Source organism: Oxyura jamaicensis, assembly GCF_011077185.1.
Source record: "Oxyura jamaicensis isolate SHBP4307 breed ruddy duck chromosome 11 unlocalized genomic scaffold, BPBGC_Ojam_1.0 oxy11_random_OJ70688, whole genome shotgun sequence".
Lineage (NCBI taxonomy): Eukaryota > Metazoa > Chordata > Aves > Anseriformes > Anatidae > Oxyura > Oxyura jamaicensis.
Genome location: NW_023304242.1, coordinates 5,829 through 27,315, shown reverse-complemented (window position 1 = coordinate 27,315; position 21,487 = coordinate 5,829). Strand labels below are relative to the sequence as shown.

The 21,487-nt window shown below is 42.6% G+C and overlaps 1 protein-coding gene across 2 annotated transcripts in view; it reads left to right on the top strand.

The window, feature by feature from the left end:
* LOC118157782 (rapamycin-insensitive companion of mTOR-like) overlaps positions 1 to 21,139 on the top strand; it is a 67,749-nt gene extending 46,610 nt beyond the window's left edge. The window contains exons 28-34 of one of the 2 annotated variants that reach the window (XM_035312253.1): positions 377 to 554; positions 1,847 to 1,931; positions 13,655 to 13,885; positions 17,528 to 17,680; positions 19,453 to 19,576; positions 20,522 to 20,660; positions 20,830 to 21,139. In XM_035312253.1, the coding sequence (XP_035168144.1) occupies positions 377 to 554; positions 1,847 to 1,931; positions 13,655 to 13,885; positions 17,528 to 17,680; positions 19,453 to 19,576; positions 20,522 to 20,660; positions 20,830 to 20,904 (985 nt within the window). In that variant the 3' untranslated portion in view covers positions 20,905 to 21,139. The remainder of the gene's footprint in view (positions 1 to 376; positions 555 to 1,846; positions 1,932 to 13,654; positions 13,886 to 17,527; positions 17,681 to 19,452; positions 19,577 to 20,521; positions 20,661 to 20,829) is intronic. The other variant, XM_035312252.1, reaches the window with a different exon arrangement.
* The last annotated feature ends 348 nt before the right edge of the window (positions 21,140 to 21,487 follow it).

The window sequence follows — 21,487 nt, the reverse complement described above, 5'->3', positions numbered from 1 at the left end:
TTTTTATTTCAGTATAAATTTGTTAAACTCTTAAGGATAGGAAGATTCTGGTTTATTCTCCCACGTGCCCGGTGATAGGATGAGGGGGAATGGGCTAAAGTTGCACCAGGGGAAGTTTAGGTTGGATATTAGGAAGAACTTTACCGAAAGGGTTGTTAGGCATTGGAATGGGCTGCCCAGGGAAGTGGTTGAGACAGCATCCCTGGAGGTCTTTAAAAGACGTTTAGATGTTGAGCTTAGTGATATGGTTTCGTGAAGGACTTGTTAGTGTTAGGTCAGAGGTTGGACTAGGTGATCTTGGAGGTCTCTTCTAACCTAGATGATTCTGTGATTCTGTGATTTACTGAGACTGTGATTTATTATTTTAATGTTACAGGTTCATGAAAGCTTTAAGTTATGCTTCATTAAATAAAGAAGATCTATTAAGTCCTATTAACCAAAACACACTTCAGCGTTCCTCCTCTGTTCGCTCTATGGTTTCTAATGCTATATATGGTAGCTTTGATGATTACATTGGCCTTGCTCTCCCAGTGGATATCAATGAAATATTTCAGGTATGTATGAGTTAACATAATGGGTTCATTTGCACTTTCTTACTGAAAGGTAGTGGATTGTTGCATTTTCATCAGAATAGATTAGATCTACAGAAAGGAAGAAAACAGGATGTGGTACTTTCAAGGAATACATTTTGGAGAACAAGAATTTCTTTTCTAATTTTGTTAACAGAAAAGTGCTAGTCTGTTTTGTATTATTAGGCAAATAATGACACAGAATAGGTTACAGTGTTAAACAATGGCAGCATAAATATGCTGTTGTGATATTTTAGTTGACAGCTAGTTTTTATACTAAAATTAACATAGTCTATGGACATTTGTTAATATCTCTAGCCAATTTGTTGATCATTAGTCAACCATAAATGATGTGCATGATCCTACAGTAAACTTTCTGCTCCCGTGATCTTGTTTTAATATTACTTTATTTGTATTTATATCATCATAGCATTACATTGTATTGTCTTTACTTAACTTCACAGATACACATCTTTAATTTAGAACAGATTATCTCAGTTTCTTATCAGTTACCTTCCTCTCTACTTAGTTAAAACACATGCCAGTCTAACAAACTAATGCATCACAAGTTTTAATATTCTGTTACATAATTATTAAAGTCAGGAGGACATGGTCTATGTCAAAGGTAAATCAGTGGCTTCCTTATCTTTAGTATACTTTGTCTTTGCCATTCAAACCTAAATTATTTTCTCACTAATCTCAAAAATTACTAAAGCTAGAATAAAGGCAAGATCTTCCATCATACCCATTTCTGTTTTCCCTTTGTGAAATGACTACTTTCTTACTATCTTTTTTACTATCTTTCCTTCACAGTCTTTATGGCATATTTATGTTGCCTCATTTCTTCTCTCTTAGCTCTACATGTCTCAACTCTACAACATCTTACAGGCAACATTTTAGATGTCCTGGGTGTTTTTTATTCTGCTCTCCTGAGATCTCCAGTGTTATAGAGAGATCATGGACAGATCATTAATAGCCACTTTTGGGTCACTGATTTTCTTACAGCCTATCACCACTATGTTTTACCATTTACTGTCTGTTTATAAGTCTTGCTTAATAAAAGTTAATTCACAACTGTATGTTGTTTTGTTGTGTTTTTTATTTTTTATTTATTTTTTTTTCTCATTGGCTTTTCTTCAGTACTCAGGAGCCCATTCTTAATTTCCTCCTCCTCTAATTATATCTTTTTCCTGAAGTTGTCCTCACAAAATCTGTTTTTCCTTTGGTTATGATTATCACCTGTGTGCTAATTTTGATTTTTCACTTGAATATTCCAGATAAAGGAGACTCCATATTTCCAGACGAAAACCACACCTCCATTTGATGACCGTGGATCTAGGGTTTTTGCATCTGATGCAGGAGGTATTGTTTTTGTTTCTCTTCTGTACCTTTCTGTTTTTTTATTTGTATGTGTTGTTCGGGGTGGGGTGTTGGTTTATTTGTTTATTTTTCTTTACAGAAAAATGTTATTTTTAGATGTTAAGTTTTGAGAGCTGTTTTCTGGATTTTAGGATAGCAGACCATTGATTCAGTTTTTTATGTAGTTCAAGATAATGCAGTGCTGTTTCAACATAAACTTGATCCAGCTCTAATAACCTAAGGAAGAATGCCTACATATCTTTGATTGCAGTATGAGCTAATGCTAATTGAAGACTGGTAGTGATATTGCATTAAAGAAAGAAACAAAATTTAAGCTAAGATTAAAAAAAAATAATGCCACATACAAATTGAGCTGTTATATTTTGACTCTCATTTGATTACATGTGGATTTATAGGAACCAATAAAGGTGTTGGGTGTGTATTTCAGAAAATAAATTATAACTTTATATGATGTTTTCATGACAATTGATCAGAAGAGGTGATGGAACATGGTATGAGAGAATTGCAAATGCTCTGTAATGCCTGGCTTGTTCTGGAATGTTCTTCCTTTTTTACAAAAGCAGAGACAGAAATCTGTAAGGCATTGATATGTGTCTCTTCAGTAGGAAAAACTAAAACTGAATCATTGATACTGGTCCTGAAATAGTACAGGATATCTGTTGTGTTAGTTGAACTTTATTACAAGCATTTAAACATCCAAATAGACACATCTTGCTTCTATTTTTTTGTGTGTGTGTTGGTAGTGTAATATATAAAACTGATTTTCCTGAAAGTGTCTGTCTGTACTTTGTGAAGTTTCAGTGTGTCCTGTGTTTGGCTGGCATAGAGTTAATTTCCTTCCTAGTACCTGGTATAGTGCTGTATTTTGGATTTAGGATGAGAATAATGTTGATAATACACTGATATCTTAGTTGTTGCAGAGCAGTGCTTACACTAAGCCAAGCACTTTTCAGCTTCTCATATTGCCCTGCCAATGAGGAGGCTGGGGGTACACAAGGAGCTGGGAGGGTTGATCTTAACAAAGGGACTTCTGATTTTCATTTACAAGAAGTGAGTAATGAATGTTATGACCAGGACTAGAGGGGCTCTTCCTCCAGTCAGGCAGAGGAAAAGGACAACCGTGTTTATTGGACTGTGTGGATTTGATGGCCTGGCATGTCAGACCCACAGGAGTATACAGCTCTAGTGGACACTGGTGCAGAGTGTACTCTAATGCCATAAAACTATAAAGGGGCAGAACCCATCTGTATTTCTGGAGTGACAGGGGGATCACAACAAGTAACTGTATTGGAGGCCGAAGTGAGTCTAACTGGGAATGAGTGGCAAAAGCACCGCATGACTGCTGCTCAGAGGCTCCATGCATCCTTGACATAGACTACCTCAGAAGAGGGTACTCCAAGGACCCAAAAGGGTACCAGTAGGCTTTTATCATAGCTGCCTTGGTAACGGAAGATATTTAAGTTGTCTACCTTGCCTGGTCTCTTGGAGGACCCTGCTGTTATGGGGTTGCTGAGGGTCAAAGAACAGCAGGTGCCAATCACTACCACAACAGTGCACCAGCAGCAATATTGCACCAACAGAATCAACTGGCTGATTCTCATCCATAAGCTGGTTCCTCAACTGGAGATCCAAGGAGTGATCAGCAAGATTCGCTCACCCTTTAGTAGACCCATATGGCCAGTGCAGAAGACTAATTGACAGTGGAGTATTGTGTCCTGAATGAAGTCACACCACCACTGAGTGCTGCTGTGCTGGACATGCTAGAACTTGAATATAAACTGGAGTCAAAGGTAGCCAAGTGGCATTCTACAACTGGTATCGCTAATGCATTGTTTCTCACTCCCTTTGACAGCAGAGTGCAGGACAGTTTGCTTTTACTTGGAGGGGCATCCAGTACACCTAGAATTGACAATCCTGGAGGGGTGGGGTGGTGGGGAAACACAGCCCTACCCTTTGCTATGGACTGATCCAGACTGCCCTAGAACAGGGGGAAGCTCCTGAACACCAGCACTACATTGATGACATCATCGTGTGGGGCAACACAGCAGAAGACATTTTTGAGAAAGGGAAGAAAATACTCCAAAATTTTCTGAAAGATGGTTTTGCCATAAAACAAAGTAAGGTCAAGGGAGACACAGGAGATCCACTTTTAGGAATAAAATGGCAAGATGGATGTCGTCAGATCCTGATGGATGTGATCAACAAAATAACAGCTGTGTCTCCACCAACTAGCAAAAAGGAAACATAAACTTTCTCAGCCGTTGTGGCTTTTTGGAGAATGCACTTTCCAAATTACAGTTTGACAGCAAGCGCTCTCCACCAAGTGAACTGGAAGAACAATTTCAAATGGGGCCCTGAGCAATGACAAGCCTTTGAACAAATTAAACAGGAAATAGCTCATGCAGTAAGTAGCCCTTGGGCCAGTCTGAACAGGACCAGACGTAAAACATGCTCTACACTACAGCTAGGGAGAATAGCCCCACTTGGAGCCTCTGGCAGAAAGAACCTGGGGAGACCTGAGGTTGACCTCTAGGGTTTTGGAGGTGTGGATACAGAGGATGCAAGGCCCACTATACTCCAACCAAACAAGAGATATTGGCAGCATATGAAGGTGTTCAAGCTGCTTTGGAAGTGGTTGGTACTGAAGCACAGCTCCTCCTGGCACCCCGACTGCTGGTGCTGGGCTGGATGTTCAAAGGAAGGGTCCCCTCTACATATCATGTGGGCTCGAATGGGAAACCCCAGTCGCCCAGGAATCTTGGAATGACCATGGACTGCCAGAGGACAGGGATTTCAGAATATCACCAGAGGAGGAGGTGACGTGCTGAAGAGGCCCCACTGTATAACAAGCTACCAGAAAATGAGAAGAGATATGCCCTGTTCACTGATGGGTCCTGTCGTATTGTGGGAAAGCATTGGAGATGGAAGGCTTCTGTTTGGAGTCCTACATGACAAGTTGCAGAAGCTGCTGAAGGAGAAGGTGAATCGAGTCAATTTGCAGAAGTGAAAATCATCCAGCTGGCTTTAGATATTGCTGAATGAGAAAAGTGACCAGTTCTCTATCTCTATACTGATTCATGGATGGTAGCAAATGCCCTGTGGGGGTGGTTACAGCAATGGAAACAGAACAACTGGCAGCGCCGAGGCAAACCCATGTGGGTTGCCGCATTGTGGCAAGATATTGCTGCCCAGGTAGCAAACCTGGTTGTAAAAGTACACCACATAGATGATGCCCACGTACCTGTGGTGGTTTTACTCGAGTGGGCAGCTGAGCTCCACCACAACCGCTCTCTCACTTCCCCTCCTCAAAGAGGAACAGGGAGAAAATACTATGAAAAGGGCTCAAGGGTTGGGATAAGGACGAGGAGATTGCGCAGTAATTATCGTGACAGGCAAAAAAGACTCAACATAGGGAGATAGTAAGATTTATTGCTTATTACTAACAAGCTAGAGAAGTGAGAAACAAAGGAAAGAAACCAAAAGCACCTTCCACCCATCCGCCCTCTTCCACCTCCTTCCCCCGAGCAGCGCAGGGGAACGGGGGAATGGGGGTTGTGGTCAGTCTATAGCACTTCTTCTCTGCCGCTCCTTCTCGGTCACTGTCATCCCCTGTGCTGTAGGGTCCCTCCCACGGGATGTAGTCCTTGCTGAACTGATCCTGCGTGGGCTTCCCACAGGCAGCAGCTCTTCAAGAACTGCTCCAGATATGGGTCTGTACCACGGGGTCCATCCCTCGGGAGCAAACTGCTCCAACCTGGATCCCCCACGGGCAGCAGCTCCTGCCAGGTCACCTGCTCCTGCGTGGTCTCCTCTCCACGGGCTGCAGGTCCGGCCCAGAATCTGCTCCGGCAGGGGTCTTCCACAGGCCGCAGCCTCCGTCGGTGCAGGTTCACATGCTCCACCGTGGTCTCCTCCACGGGCTGCAGCGTGGAACCCTGCTCCACCATGGTACTCCATGGGCTGCTTCACCATGGTCCTCACCACAGGCCACAGGGGACTTCTGCTCCGGCGCCTGGAGCACCTCTCCCCCTCCTTCTTTGCTGACATTGGCGCCTGCAAGGCTGTTCCTCACTCCTCTCGCTCTCCCAGCTGCTGTGTGGCACAGCATTTTTTTTTCCCTGTCTTAAATATGCTCTCACAGAGGTGCAAAACAACATCGCTTATTGGCTCAGCTCTGGTCAGCAGTGGGGCCCTTACCAAACATGGGGCAGCTTCTAGATCCTTCTCACAGAAGCCACCCCTATGCCCCCCTGCTACCAAAACTTTGCCACGTAAACCCACTACAGTACCCAAGAGTCAGGCCACTGAAAACATCAAATCAACCAGCAGATGGATCAGGCTGCTAAGATTGAAGTGGCTCAGGCGGACCTGGACTGGCAACATAAGGGTGAATTATTTATAGCTTGATGGGCCCATGATGCCTGAGGCCATCAAGGAAGAGATGCAACATATAGATGGGCTCATGAGGGAGGAGTGCACTTGACTATGGATACTATTGCTGTGTTTATCCATAAATGTGATGCATGGTGCAGTCAAGCAAGCCAAGTGGTTAAAGCCTCTCTGGTGTGGAGGACAAAGGCTGAAATAAACATGGGGAGACCTGGCAGACTGATTATATCACACCACCACAAACTGTCCAAGGCAAGCACCATGTGCTTATAATAGTGGAAGCAACCACCAGATGACTGGAAATATATCTCGTGCCCCATGCCACTGCCTGGAACACTATCCTGGGCCTTGAAAAACAAATCTTATGACAACGTGGCACCCCAGAAAGAATTGAGTCAGACAGTGGGACTCATTTCCAAAAATACCTCATAGACAGCTGGGCCAAAGAGCATGGCATTGAGTCGGTATATCACGTCCCTTGTCAGACACAAGCCTCCAGGATAACTGAATGATACAATGGACTGTTAAAGACTACAGTGATAGCAATGGATGCTGGGACATTCAAACAGAATGACAAATGTTTAGAAAGGGCCACAAGGTTTGTCAACACTAGAGGATTTGGTAGTTGACCTAGTGCTGCCCAATCAAACCTTTTATGTACTGTAGAAGGGGATAGAGTCTCTGTAAGTGTACATAAAAATGAGCCTCTACGAAGTAAATGAACCATGACAGTAGTGTAATACTTTTTATGTACTGTTGTTCTGGTTTCCACAGGAATAGAGTTAATTTCCTTCCTAGTAGATGGTATGGTGCTGTGTTTTGGATTTAGGATGAGAATAATTCTGATAACACAGTGATGTCTTAGTTGTTGCAGAGCAATGCTTACATTAAGTCAAGGACTTTTCAGCTTCTCATACTGCCCTACTAGAAAGGAGGAAAAAAAGGGGCACAAGTAATTGGAAAAAAGGCACAAGTCCTCAGCCTCTGGAGGTGACTCCTGTCAGGCATGACGGAAAGGTATCCCTTCAAGGAAGATCTTGTATGTCAACCAGGCAAGTGGACCACCATGGAGAAAGGTCTCCAGCACCTGAGGGAATTAGGTGTACTAGAGGTGATTTACGGTGACCTGGACCATGTACCATGTACAATAGCCCTGCCCAATCAAGCCTTTTACGTACTGTAGAAGGGGATAGAGTCCCTGTAAGTGTACATAAAAAACATGCTGGGGAAGATGATCTGGGTTATTACTGCCTCAGGCAAAGGCAAACCCATGCATCAGAGTTCTTTTGCTCAAGGCACACCTGGGTGTACTTGGTGGGTGGTAATGTGGAAAGATGGGGAAGTTCAATGTGTACCTCAAGGAGATTTGATGTTAGGTGAGAATAGACAATGATTTGAATTGTACGATGTTAATTGCTATATAATGCTGTATGCCATCACTGCTATGGTTGCTATATGCCATATCAATGTTATTACAGTAAGAATCACCCAGATAAATGAAAAATTAATTTTGATAGAACTGGACAAGTGCAATGATGATGGAACCAGAATTGCCTTCAGCATGCAAAATCCAACACCACTCACCATCTCTTCTGCCCTGTAGGACTGTTATGACAGATGGAGCCCAAACTCATGGACTAAAATGAAGTCAACAGATATTTTAGAGCGATGGCCCATAGAGTAAGGGAATTATATGTGTGTGTATATATCAAAGGCCGGGAAGGGTGGTGGTAATTAATGAGAATATATTGAAAGTGTAAGACCTGAGCATGATGTAGATGGTATAGAATAAGGGGTGGATATTGTCCTGATTTTGTTTGAGGTAGAATTAATTTTCTTCCTAGTAGCTGGTATGGTGCTGTGATTTGGATTTAGGACGAGAATAATGGTGATAGCATTCTGATGGTTTAGTTGTTGCAGAGCAGTGCTTACACTGAGTCAAGGACTTTTCAGCTTCTTATGCTGCCCTGCCAGCAAGGAGGCTGGGGGTGCACAATGAGCTTGGAGGGGACAGAACCACAACAGCTGACCCAAATTGGCCAAAGAGATATTCCATTCATATGTACTGTGCTAAACAGTAAAAACAGTGGGGAATTGGCTGGGGGGACATCTGTTGCTTGTTGACTGGCTGGGCATTATTAGGTATTGAGCAATTGCATTGTTTATTAATCACTTGCTTTGTTTATTTTTTGTTGTTCTTGTTGTTTTCCTTGTCCTTTTTTTTCCCCTTTCTTGTTAAATTGTCCTTATCTCAGTCAATGAGTTCTTGCAATTTTCTTTCAAATTTCTCCCCCAGTCCCAGTTGTAGGGGGAGTGAACGAACAGCTGTGTGGCATTTAGTTGCCTGCTGGGTTAAACCACAAGAATTTTGCCATGCATAGTTAGTATTTTTAGCATTTATCTTCTTATTCATTTTTTTTGTTGTTTGTTTGTTTTAATATAACCTATAGTATGACTTTCTAGGTGTTTTTTTTTCCTTTTCAAACAAATTTGAAGAATAATGATGATGAAAATGATGGAGAAGTCTGTCACGTTATATTAGCACTTATCTGGTCATCTTTGAACAGGATGTTTTATTCACTGCATAGACAATCTGGTTTAGTTTGTTTAGTATAAAATTTTCATAGGTTTTTATCTTCAATAAGAACTAAAATGAGAGGTGGCCAAATGAGATTTGCATCATCGGGACTCTGATCAGCATTGAGGATATGTTCTCGCCTCGCCAAGGCAATCGGCTCTGGGGCAGACGCGTTCTGCAGAGGAGCGGGGGATCGGGACGGGCAGGGCTTTTTTTTCCGGCATCGAGCTCACTCGAGGCAGCCGAGGGAGCTGTCAGGACCCGGCAGCCCTCGTGAAGGAGGCTGACAAGGCGTAGGCGGAGCCAGCAGCGACCCCTCCCCTGACGTTCAAAGGCAGCCCCTAGGGGGCGCAGTGACTAGGATAGGCAAGCAGGGCGTGGCGCGTCAGTGAGGGCGTGGCGCGGTAGCTCGCGCGGGCAGGGCACACTCGGAGAGGGCAGAGCATCCATCCATGCTCATATACCGGCTGTCTACCTATAGCTAAACTACCATGGTCTGCACTAGGCAGAAAGCTCTTTCTAGAAAGTCTGTGGCGACCCAGGTGAAATGCCTACTCAAACATGTGGCAGTTCAGGTATCTGGATGCACGGAGTGCCTGAGCCTGTTGCTGCCATCTAAGGGTAGCAGAGACGCCGTGTGTGAGAGGTGTGAGCAGGTGGATGACCTGGTCAGCCTGGTGGCAGAGCTCAAGGAGGAGGTGGAGAGATTAAGGACCATCAGGGAGTGTGAGCTGGAGATAGACTGGTGGAGCAACTCCCTGCTAGGCCTGAAGGAAAGGCACCGGGGTGAGACACCCCAAACAATAGTGGACCCTCTGCCCTGTTGCTGTCGGACAGAGGGAGGGAACCTAGGAGATAAAGAGGAATAGAAACAGGTCCTCGCTCGGCATCGAGGTAACCCCCCTCCTACTACTAGCCTTGCCTTGCTCTTTTGTTGTTTTGTTCCTTTTTTTTTTTTATTATTTTGTTCCTTTTTTATTAAACTGTCTTTATCTCAGTCCATGAGTTCTTGCACTTTTCAGTTTTCTACCCCATCCCACTGCTGGGGGGGAGGGGAGCAGGGTGAGCGAGCCAAGGGCTGTGTGGTGTTTAGATGTCTGCTGGGTTAAACCACAATACAGTCTAATTTAACACTCATTCAAATTCTATTCCTTGGTGTTTTCCAACCATGGAAGAACATGTCATGGAAGTATCTTAGGCTTGTTTCTTCATTCTTGAGTCTGTTTTTTTGCTATTACAGGCACTAAGTCACTGATCTTTAAATTGAGTTTCTATTTTCATTTCTGCATCTGTCATCTATGATTCTATGATCTATTCATTTTGTATATTGTGATAGTATTGTTTGATACTAGGAAAACTCAATGACATTGGTGTTGCATGGGTATTACTGTTACTGTTCTTGACATGATGTTGGAATTGACTACATACCTTCTTACAGTGTGTTTAGAAGTTGAATTCTATCCAGAGAAGGGCTACTAAGATGGTGAATGGGCCTAGAAGGGAAGATGTATGAGGAGCAGCTGAGGTCACTTGGCTTGTTCAGCCTGAAAAAGAGGAGGCTGAGGGGAGACCTCATTGTGGTCTACAACTTCCTCACGAGGGGGAGTGGAGGGGAAAGTGCCGATCTATTCTCTTTAGTCACCAGTGATAAGACCCATGGGAATGGTATCAAGCTGCAACAGGGGAGGTTCAGGCTGCTGAAGCCCCATCAGCACAGAGTAGAGTGGGACAATCACTTCCCTTGACCAACTAGCAATGCCGTGCTTGATGCACCCCAGGATACGGTTGGCCCTCCTGGCTGCCAGGGCACACTGCTGGCTCATATTCAACTTGGTATCAACGAAAACCCCCAGATCCCTCTCTGTGGGGCTGCTCTCCAGCATCTTGTCGCCCAGTTTGTACGTATAGCCAGGGTTGCCCCATCCCAGATGCAGGACCCGGCACTTGCTCTCAACTTCATGCAGTTGGTGATTGCCCAGCTCTCCAACCTGTCCAGATCTCTCTGCAAGGCCTTTCCACCCTCAACAGAGTCTACAACTCCTCTAAGTTCTGTGTCATCAGCAAATTTGCTCAAAACACCTCCTAGTCCTACATCCAAATTGTTCATAAAAACATTGAAGAGGACTGGCCCTAAATAGGAGCCTTGGGGGACCCCACTGGTACCAGACTGATGTGGCCCCATTTACCACAACCCTTTGAGCCCTGCCCATCAGACAATTGCTCACTCATCGTATTATGTTTTTGTTTAGCTGTATGCTGGACATTTTGTCCAGCATTCTATCCAGTAGGATAGAATCAATATCCCAAGTTGGAAGGGACCCTTAAGGATCATCGAGTCCAACTCTTGGCACTACACAGGTCTACCCAAAAATTCAGACCATGTGATTAAGTGCACAGCCCGAACGCTTCTTAAATTCCAACAATTGGTGCAGTGACTGGGCTCTGGGGACCTCTCCAGATTCCTAAGATTTCTTCTCCCTCTCCCTCTCCATGCACCCTCAGCAATTCAGAGGGACCTGGACAGGCTGGAGGGTTGGGCCGAGAGGAACCTCATGAAGGTCAACAAGGGCAAGTGCAGCTCTGCAGAGAGAGACCTGGCTGTCCTAGTAGACAGCAAGCTGACGATGAGTCAGCAATGTGCCCTTGTGGCCAAGAAAGCCAATGGTATCCTGGGCTGCATTTGGAAGAGTGTTGCCAGCAGGTCAAGGGAGGTGATCCTCCCCCTCTACTCAGCTCTGGTGAGGCCACACCTGGAGTATTGTGCCCAATTCTGGGCTCCCCAATACAAGAGGGACATGGAGCTCCTGAAGCGAGTCCAGAGGAAGGCTACGAAGATGATCAGGGGACTGGAGCACCTGTCATATGAGGACAGGCTGAGAGAACTGGGCTTGCTTAGCCTGGGAAAGAGAAGACTGAGGGGAGACCTCATGAATGTGTATAAATATTTGAGGGGAGGGTGTCAAGAGGATGGAGCTGATCACTTTCCAGTTGTGCCCAACAACAGGATGAGAGGCAACAGGTACAAACTGAAGCACAGGAAGTTTTGGCTGAATATGAGAGGGTATTTATTTACTGTGAGGGTGACAGAGCACTGGAACAGATTATCCAGAGAGGTTGTGGAGTCTTCTTCTCTGGAGATACTCTGCATAGTCAGGTGCTTGGCGATCTTTCGCAAAGCAAGCACACCTCTGACTCGAATCACTGTAATTTATACACAACAAACTTGTGAAAACTCTCTCTTTGGCTACTTTTGATTGGCTATTACAGCTCATCTAACATATCTCTACTGAGTTTGTGCATTACAGATGACCAGCGGGGGAGGGGGGCATCAAATCCCAAATTAGCATACGCTAGCATTTTGATGGGTGTGGTTTTTAATACGTTAATGACCCTTAATGAACAAAAGGCAGCCTAGAGCTGTTTTTCCCCTTGTTTTTTTTTTTTTTTTTTTTTTTTTTTTTTTTTTTTTTTTTTACCTTTTATCCCTTCCCTTCCTTGCTTCTGCTAGCTCAAGGCTACCTGTCCCTTACTTTCAGCTAAAAGACTACACAAGCTATAGAAAGACTACACAAACTACAGGCATCCCAATTTTCTTCAAGGTTTTCTTATTTTTTCCTAGCTTTGGGACTACAATTTACCCCCTTTGAGACTATGAACCTCACTTCTAGGCTTCATAGTTCTCACTGCATAGTTCTTGTCTATTTTTATTAATTTGAAGAAATATTCTGTTATCTATATCTTGTTTCACTAACATTACCTAGTGAGGTTTGTGCTTGCTGAATAAAGTACTATATGAATTCAATCAACTAGGTATGCATTGCAGAACACAACTACATATCACTACTATTGATACAATTATTATAATAATTAAAACCAGTTGTCTTAACCATCCAAAAGTTGGCAGCCATGACCACAGCTAGGAAAAATCTGGTCCACTACCAAGGGTTGCATCCTGAGATATTTGGTGAAACAGGTGAGATGCTTGCCAGATTTGGTTAATGTCTGTTTGAATTTGCTTCTTCTCGTTTACATAGACTCAGCAGCTGCGGTTTATCACAGCATAAACACCTCCCTGGGCTGCAAGTAGCCCATCTAAGGCAAGATGTTTTTTTAGGGCTATTTGGGATACTTGTTCTATTTCTGTTTGTATTCGACCAAGAGCATCAGTAGTGGCATTGATTATGATTTCTAAAGTTGCAGAAATATTTACTATTGCTCTCTCAAGTTCTATTACTCCCAATGCAGGGATTAATGCCCTCCACAAAGTATGAAACCAGGTATCTCTGTTTGCAAGAGGATTATAAATTCCTCGTTTCTCCCGACGTGTCATAAAGATGGCCTGTGATCTTAGCCAACCCCTTATGTCTGCAGACATAAGGTTCAAGGTTTTCTTATTTTTTCCCAGCTTTGGGACTACAACCTACAGACAACAATCCTGCTGGGCAAGGGGGTTGGACTAGATGATCTGCAGAGGTCCCTTCCAACCTCGGCCATTCTGTGATTCTGTGATAAGCTAGGACTGAAATGTGATATTTATTTCTGGAATGCTAACAGATCTTTGGATTTTAAGCCTTCAAAAATGCTTAAAAACAAAGATACTAGATATTTCAAAATTTTCCCACCCCCCTCCAGCTGTAAAAGAAGAAACTTAATTAGAATGTTGTTTTAATCATTAGTTGTGTGTTTTTTTGTTTGTTTGTTTTTTGTTTTTTTCTGGTATCTGATTGCTTGTCTACAGGTCTTCCATCATGTACAAGTGATGTCACAAGTCCTTTTCAGATGCTCCAACAGCAGATCAGTCTCACAGAAATAATGGATACCAGCCATTCAGATACCTCTATGTTTTTAGAAAATACAGAGGATAATGGACTGCAGGAGCACACAGATGAGAACTGCCTTTATTGTGTCTGCATTCAAATTCTGGGTTATCAGCCTAAAAACAAAGTGAACTCTTCATATAGTCGTACAGGTTAGTGTTCCATGTGGGTAAGTGTGATAAAGACTGAATGAGAATGATCAATTTTACAGATAAACAAAGTTCAGCAGTCTGTAGTGTTTTTTTTTCTTAATATTGATCTTGAAATTCTCATTAATAAGCTTTTGATGCAACCAATGGTATTTCTATGGTCATTCCCATCTTTTCTATTTTTATTGGTCTTAGTCTGACAATATGCCTGCATGTTTTTAAAAATATTTCTAAAAGCTTATCAAAATACAGAATTTGAAACCTTACTTAGAAATCAATGTTCTGAGAAATTAGGCTTGCTGTCAAACCAATGAAAAGTCTAACTTCCAAGCATGTTTCTACCATAAAGCACAAGAAGGATGTTGATCTGTTGGAACGGGTCCAGAGGAAGGCCACAAAGATGATCAAGGGGCTGGAGCACCTCTCCTACGAAGAAAGGCTGAACAGCCCCAGCTCTCTCAGCCTACAGGAGAGAAGGCTTCAGGGTGGCCTCATTATAACTTTTCAGTAGTTAAAGGGGGCTTATAAAAAAGATGGAGAGCAACATTTTGCTCAGTCAGATAATGACAGGACAAAGGGGGAATGGTTTTAAACTAAAAGAGGGGAGAGTTAGATTAGATATGTGAAGGAAATTCTTCGCTCAGAGGGTGAAGAGGCACTGGAACAGGTTGCCCAGGGAAGTAGTGGATGCTCCATCCCTGGAGGTGTTCAAGACCAGGTTGGACAAGGCCCTGGGCAACCTGATCTAGTGGATGGCATCCCTGCCTATGGCAGGGGGGTTGGAACTAGATGGTCCCTTCCAACCCAAGCCATTCTATGATAAAACAAAATGAAGGAAATTAAGTCAGTTGAGGGAAGTGATTGTCCCACTCTACTCTGCGCTGGTGTGGCCTCACCTTCAGTACTGTGTGCAGTTCTGGGCACCACAGTACAAAAAGGACGTGAAACTATTGGAGAGTGCCCAGAGAAGGGCTACAAAGATGACGGAGGGCTTAGAGGGGAAGACATACGAGGAGCGGCTGAGGTCACTTGGCCTGTTCAGCCTGGAAAAGAGGAGGCTGAGGGGAGACCTCATCATGGTCTACAGCTTCCTCGAGAGGGGGAGCGGAGGGGAAGGTGCTAATGTATTCTCTCTGGTGATGAGCGATAGGACCTGAGGGAATGAAGTCAAGCTGTGACGGGGAGGTTCAGGCTGGATATCAGGAAGAGGCTCTTCACTGAGAGGGTTGTCACGCACTGGAACAGACTCCCCAGGGAAGTAGTCACTGCACCAAGCCTGTTGGAGTTTAAAAAGTGTTTGGACTCTGCACTTAGTCATATGGTCTGAATTTTTGGGTAGACCTCTGTGGAGCCAGGAGTTGGACTTGATGATCCTTATGGGTCCCTTCCAACTTGGGATATTCTATGAAATCTGATTGAGGAGTCTGAAGTTGAGCTGTAATTTCTGGTATTTAGTTTTCTTTCTTCATATTTCGAGATTTGGATCAGATTCAGAATTATTTTCTTCCTAATCTCCTCTGCGGACCTCGCAGTTACATGCCTTTTTACAATATATGTATGTAATAAAAAGGTAGCCTGGTAATGGAAATTCTAAATTTCTGCTTAGTTGGAATCCTCATCATTTTACAGCAATGATATGCATTCAGGTAGTAACGTATAAAGACTACTGTTGTCAAGGGGGTTGATGTACAAAATGTGTTGAGCTTGAATTCAATATCAAGAAGAGATGGCAAATAAGATCCCAATTGTAGTTCTCAAATACCATAAGCAGGGATTACAAGAGAGGCAAAGACACGCTCTTGGAAGAGGCACAAAGCCAAAGGTCAGGAGGCTATGGACACATGCTATAGTAATGGAAATTCTAGTTGAACGTAAGGGGAAAATCTTTTCAAAATTAAATCATGTTACATTATGAAGTGAGCCTATCTTTGAGAAAGGAGTTAAGCTAGATGATCTTCAGAAGATACTTTAAACCTATTTTTTTCAGTGGTTCCATTACATGCACAACAGTTAAAAGCTTGGGTTTCATATTCATCTCTTTCCATAGCCTTTTACATTTTGGATATATAGTGAAACTTCACAGAAGAATCCTTACTTGTCACACCTTTCTGTTGATGAAGTCAAAGCCCATTCTACAAGACCTGTGTTAATTGTATGAACTAGAGAACTTGTGCAATACAAAAGCCATATTTTATGTTATATAAAAAAGAGCATGTGCTTAAGAGTTGATTATTTTAACTCAAGTATTTTAAGAGTTTTTAAAAAGTGATTTTTAAATATTTTGAGTATAATTTCTCCAAAATTCAACATCTGGTTTCCAGCTCTTTTATATGCTAACAGTTACCATACTTAGTGCATCAGGGTATGTGGTGGTTTTACCCTGCTGGGCAGCTAAACGTCACCATAACCACTTTCTCACTTTCACTCCTCAAAGGAAAAGGGGAGAGAAAATACAGTGGAAATGGCTCAAGGGTTGAGATAAAGGCAGGGAGGTCACTCAACAATTATTGTCACAGGCAAAACAGACTCAACATAGGGAGATTAATATAACTTATTGCCTATTACTTACAGACTAGAGCAGTGAGAAATTAAAGCAAACTAAAGACACCTTCCCCCCCCTTCTACCTCCTCCTTCCCCTGAATGGTGCAGGGGAGGTGGAATGGGGGTTGTGGTCAGTCTATAGTACTTCATCTCCACTGCTCCTTCACAGTCACTCTCTTCCACCTCCAATCCCTGAGCAGTGCAGGGGAACAGGGGAATGGGGGTTGTGGTCAGTATATAGCACTTTGGCCAAGAAGAAGCAGCAGAGACACTCTCTTCCCCTACTCCAACATGAAGTCCTTCCCACAGGATGCCATCCTTCCTGAACTGATCCTACATGGGCTTCCCACAGATAGCAGCTCTTCAAGAACTGCTTCAATATGGGTCTGTACCACAGGGTCCATCTGTCAGGAGCAAACTGCTCCAACATGGGCTCCCCTATGTGCAGCAGCTCCTGCCAGATCACCTGCTCCTGCATGGGCTGCTCTCCATGGACTACAGCTCTGTCCTGGAGACTGTTCTGGCAGGGGCTCTCCATAGGCTGCAGCTTCCTTCAGGTCAGATCCACCTGGTCCACCATGGGCTCCTCCACGGGCTGCAGTGTTGGAGATCTGCTCCACCATGGTACACCATGGGCTGCAGGGGGACAGCCTGCTCCAGCATGGTCCTCACCACAGGCTGCAGGGGAACTTCTGCTCTGGCACCTGGAGCACCTCCTCCCCCTCCTTCTTCACTGACCTTGGTGTCTGCATGGCTGTTTCTCACTTCTCTCTCCCCCAGCTGCTGTTGCACAGCAGGGTTTTTTTTTAATTTCTTAAATATGTTATCAAATATGCTGTCACAGAGGCACAGCCAGTGTCACTTACTGGCTTAGCTCTGGCCAATGGTAGGTGCCTTTGGAGCTGGCTGAAACTGGCCCTTATCTAACATAGGACAGCCTCTGGGTTCTTCTCACAGAGGCCACCTCTGCAGCCCCCCTTGATGCCAAACCCTTGTCACATAAACCCAATGCCAGGAATCACATACTTCTTTAAAAGATAAGAAGAGCATTTCAGATGAGGAAAGTTGTGAATAACAAATATGCAACATCTTGTTTCTGTCAGATTTTTCAGACATTCCGTGTACTGATTGGTGTGGTCAGACCATACACAATCACTTAGATGTGCATTTGTCCAAATTTTCTGGAATTTCTGGCTGTGGTGATGCATTATCCCAAGGTTCAGCTAGCAGTACCAAGAGTACAGAGATTGTACTAGATAAGTTTGAAAGCCTTATAGTATTAGGTGCTATAAATCTTAAGTATTTTTTTCTGTATTTATTCTGCTTTTGCTGTACCACATTTTGCAGGTAAACAGCTCTTTATCTTGCATTGCAATCAAATTGGTAGTTTTTTTTTTCTATAGTGTTGTTAGGTTAAAAAAAATCCTTTTAAAAAAGTACTGAATTTCTGTGAAGACATTTTATTTTTAGACTTTTTTTCTATTTTCAATTATCATAATTTCTTATGGAGTAACTGGTTGCTAATTTCTAGCATCTGATGCAAACAAAGAAGGTAATATCTCACCCAGCAATGTGCTTTAATGATAAACAGTGCTGTAACTGAATATCGGTGTTTAGTCGTCTGTTTTACCAAACGTCTTACAGAATTTATTAAATGCTAGTTTATCTTTAAAAAAAAAAAAAAATCCATGTTAAAATTCATAAAAATATTTTTCATTTTTTAATGGGAATATTTATTGGTAGTTCAGAATATCATCGAATCATAGAATGGCCTGGGTTGAAAAGGACCTTAAAGATCATCTAGTTTCAAACCCCCTGCTCTGGGCAGGGTTGCCAACCACTAGAGCAGGCTGCCCAGAGCCGCATCCAGCCTGGCCTTGAATGCCTCCCAGGATGGGGCATCCACAACCTCTCTGGGCAACCTGTTCCAGTGCCTCACCACCCTCTGAGTGAAAAACTTTTTCTCCTAATATCTAACCCAAATCTCCTCTTAGTTTAAAACCATTCCCCCTTGTCCTATCACTACCAATGCATGTAAAGAGGCATTCCCCCTCCTGTTTATACGCTCCTTTCAAGTACTGGAAGGCCACAATGAGGTCTCCCCAGAGCCTTCTCTTCTCCAAGCTAAACAAGCCCAGTTCCCTCAACCTTTCTTCATAGGAGAGGTGCTCCAGCCCTCTGATCATCTTAGTGGCCCTCCTCTGGAACTGTTCCAAGAGCTCCACATCCTTCTTGTGCTGGGGGCCTCAGGCCTTTGCGTAGTATTCCAGGTGGGGTCTCACAAGAGCAGAGTAGAGGGGGAAAATCACTTCCCTCTCCCTGCTGGCCACCCATTTTTTAATGCCGCCCAGGACATATTTGGCCTTCCATGCTGCAAGTGCACACTGCCAGCTCGTGTCCAACTTCTTGTCCATCAGGACCCCCCAAGTCCTTCTCCACAGGGCTGCTCTCAAGTTCTTCTTCACCCAGTCTATATAAATACCTGGGATTGCCCCAGCCCATGTGAAACACCTTGCACTTGGCCTTGTTGAACCTCATTAGATTCTCATGGGCCCGCTTCTCCAGCCTGTCCAGGTCCCTCTGGATGGCATCCCTTCCCTCTATTGTATCGACTGCACTGCTCAGCTTGGTGTCATCTGAAAACTTGCTGAGGGTGCACTCGATTCTGTCGTCTATGTCATTGATAAAGATGTTGAAGAGCACCGGTCCCAAGACCGACCCCTGAGGGACACCACTTGTGACTGGCCTCCACCCAGACATAGAACTGTCGACCACAACCCTTTGGCTGCAACCAGCCAACCAATTCTTTATCCACCTAACAGTCCGTACTTCAAATCCATACCTCTCCAATTTAGAGAGAAGAATGTGGTGAGGGACCATATCAAAGGCTTTGCATAATATATATGTAAATCCATGTGTGTACATGTACGTGTATGTATAAAATACCAAAACAGACTCATATGGCATAAGATTAGCACAATCAAAGACTTCCAGCTTAAACTTCATACTGTTGAATTTGTTTTTCCAGGAGTAACATCAATCCCAGATGATATACCAGTGTGCAGAATACTTCTGCGGAAAGAAGTCTTACGTTTAGTAATCAATTTGAGTAGTTCAGTAGGAACTAAAGGCCATGAAACTGGACTCCTGACGTAAGTTAAATGTGTTTCTGATGTTTTAGCAACATTTAGTTGTATGTATTCTCTAAGTACTCTGAAATAGTGGTTCACCTTATTTCTGACTTCTCAAAATACTGTCAAGCAGATATTATTTTGGATTACTGGGGGTAGTTGAACACAATGTAAAAGCTAAGCAAAGAATTTTCCTTCTAATATTGTTTGCTCTATCGTTAACGTCATACTCTTCTCCATTTTTTTCCCATTCAATAGTTTAACTGTAATGATGTTTCATTGCATACTTGGTATGTCCTGCATCTTTAAAAAAGAAATTATAATTCTTTTATGTTTATTAGTGCCAAATAAGATATGTCAGATAACCAGAATAACAATCTGAAAGTAACTTCTTGAGAAACACAAATCTGCTTTAAGCAAGAGTACAACTACTGGCGTTAATTTATAGACAAAACTCATGTTAAAAATATAGGAATATAAATCTAGGGACTAAACATTAGTCCAGAAACCTACCATTTTTATTATAATTATGTTGAAAACTGTCATACAACTTCTAAAAGAAAATTTAGTAATACTCATTTAATTTATAAAATGCTAACAGGTATTAAGTTATCTTTTCCATATTTATTTTTTATTATGGCTGTATATGTGGATACCTCTTCTTTGATACACTGTTCATTTTCAACATCTATTTTAAGACTAGGTGATCTCAGATATTCAATATAACTTTCAAAGTATATATTCTGTTTCATTTCATTAATACAGATTTCTTCAATTTTGTTACAAAATAATGTTATCTGTTTTGATTTTCTTAGTTCATGACATCCATATTTTATAATGTCTATTACTGAAGGCAAAGTTATACTTTTTTAATGATGACGATCAAAATTTAACTGAACATTTTTTAAAAAAATATTATGGAAATCTGTTCAGGGCTTTTAAAATTCTGTTTTTCCTGTTGATCAGAATTAAGGAGAAGTATCCCCAAGCATTTGATGACATATGCCTTTACTCTGAGGTGTCCTACTTGTTAGCACATTGTACATTTCGACTTCCATCTCGAAGGTTCATTCAGGAGCTATTTCAAGATGTGCAGTTCTTACAAGTAAGTGGAGGGATCAGATGCTTTGAATGCACCAATATGTGCCAACTGGGTGCAGGTTTTATGTTCTGAATAATAAATGCTTTCAGGCATGTATTAAAGAACCATTTTGTGATGTCATTCTCCTAATATCTCTAAGGACATTAATGCTTCATCTGTCTTTTTCTTTTAGATGCATGAAGAAGCAGAGGCTATTTTAACAACACCAACAAAACAATCAGTAATTGATACATCAGCTGAATCCTGACCTCTGTCTCACACAGTGCATTTACATAAAGACTTTCTGAAATCCTCACACAACTTCCGATTGACTGGGTAATAAAGTTTGGAGACCATTCCAGAAGCTACCGATACCTGAAGAGTGAACTGAAAACTTTTTCTTCCTCAACCAATTACTGCCCCAGTCCTTTGAGCCCTTTGATGAGTTATTAAACATTACCATAGTTTTAATAAAAGTAATTACCAATATATGCAAGAGCCGAGCACTGAACACCTCTACAAGTTTTAATTTTATTTTATTTTATTTTATTTTTTTACCATAAATGTAAAAAGTAAAAAATAAAAGGACAACATGTGGAGAAATTTTTTATTATTGACTTCTAATTCTGTTCCAGAGAAGCAGAATGATGCCTTGCTTTTTTTGCTTTTAACTCCTGGATACCAGGAGCCGGTGAGATGAGGGTCCATTCCATTGCCAGCAAATGGAAGCTGTACTGTGATCATAGACACCAGGGGATTAATGTTAGCCCTTCTCTGTTGTTTTTTGTACTGTTTACAACACTACTTGGGGGGGGGGGGGGGGCTTGTAACTTCAGACAGAAAAACAAGCC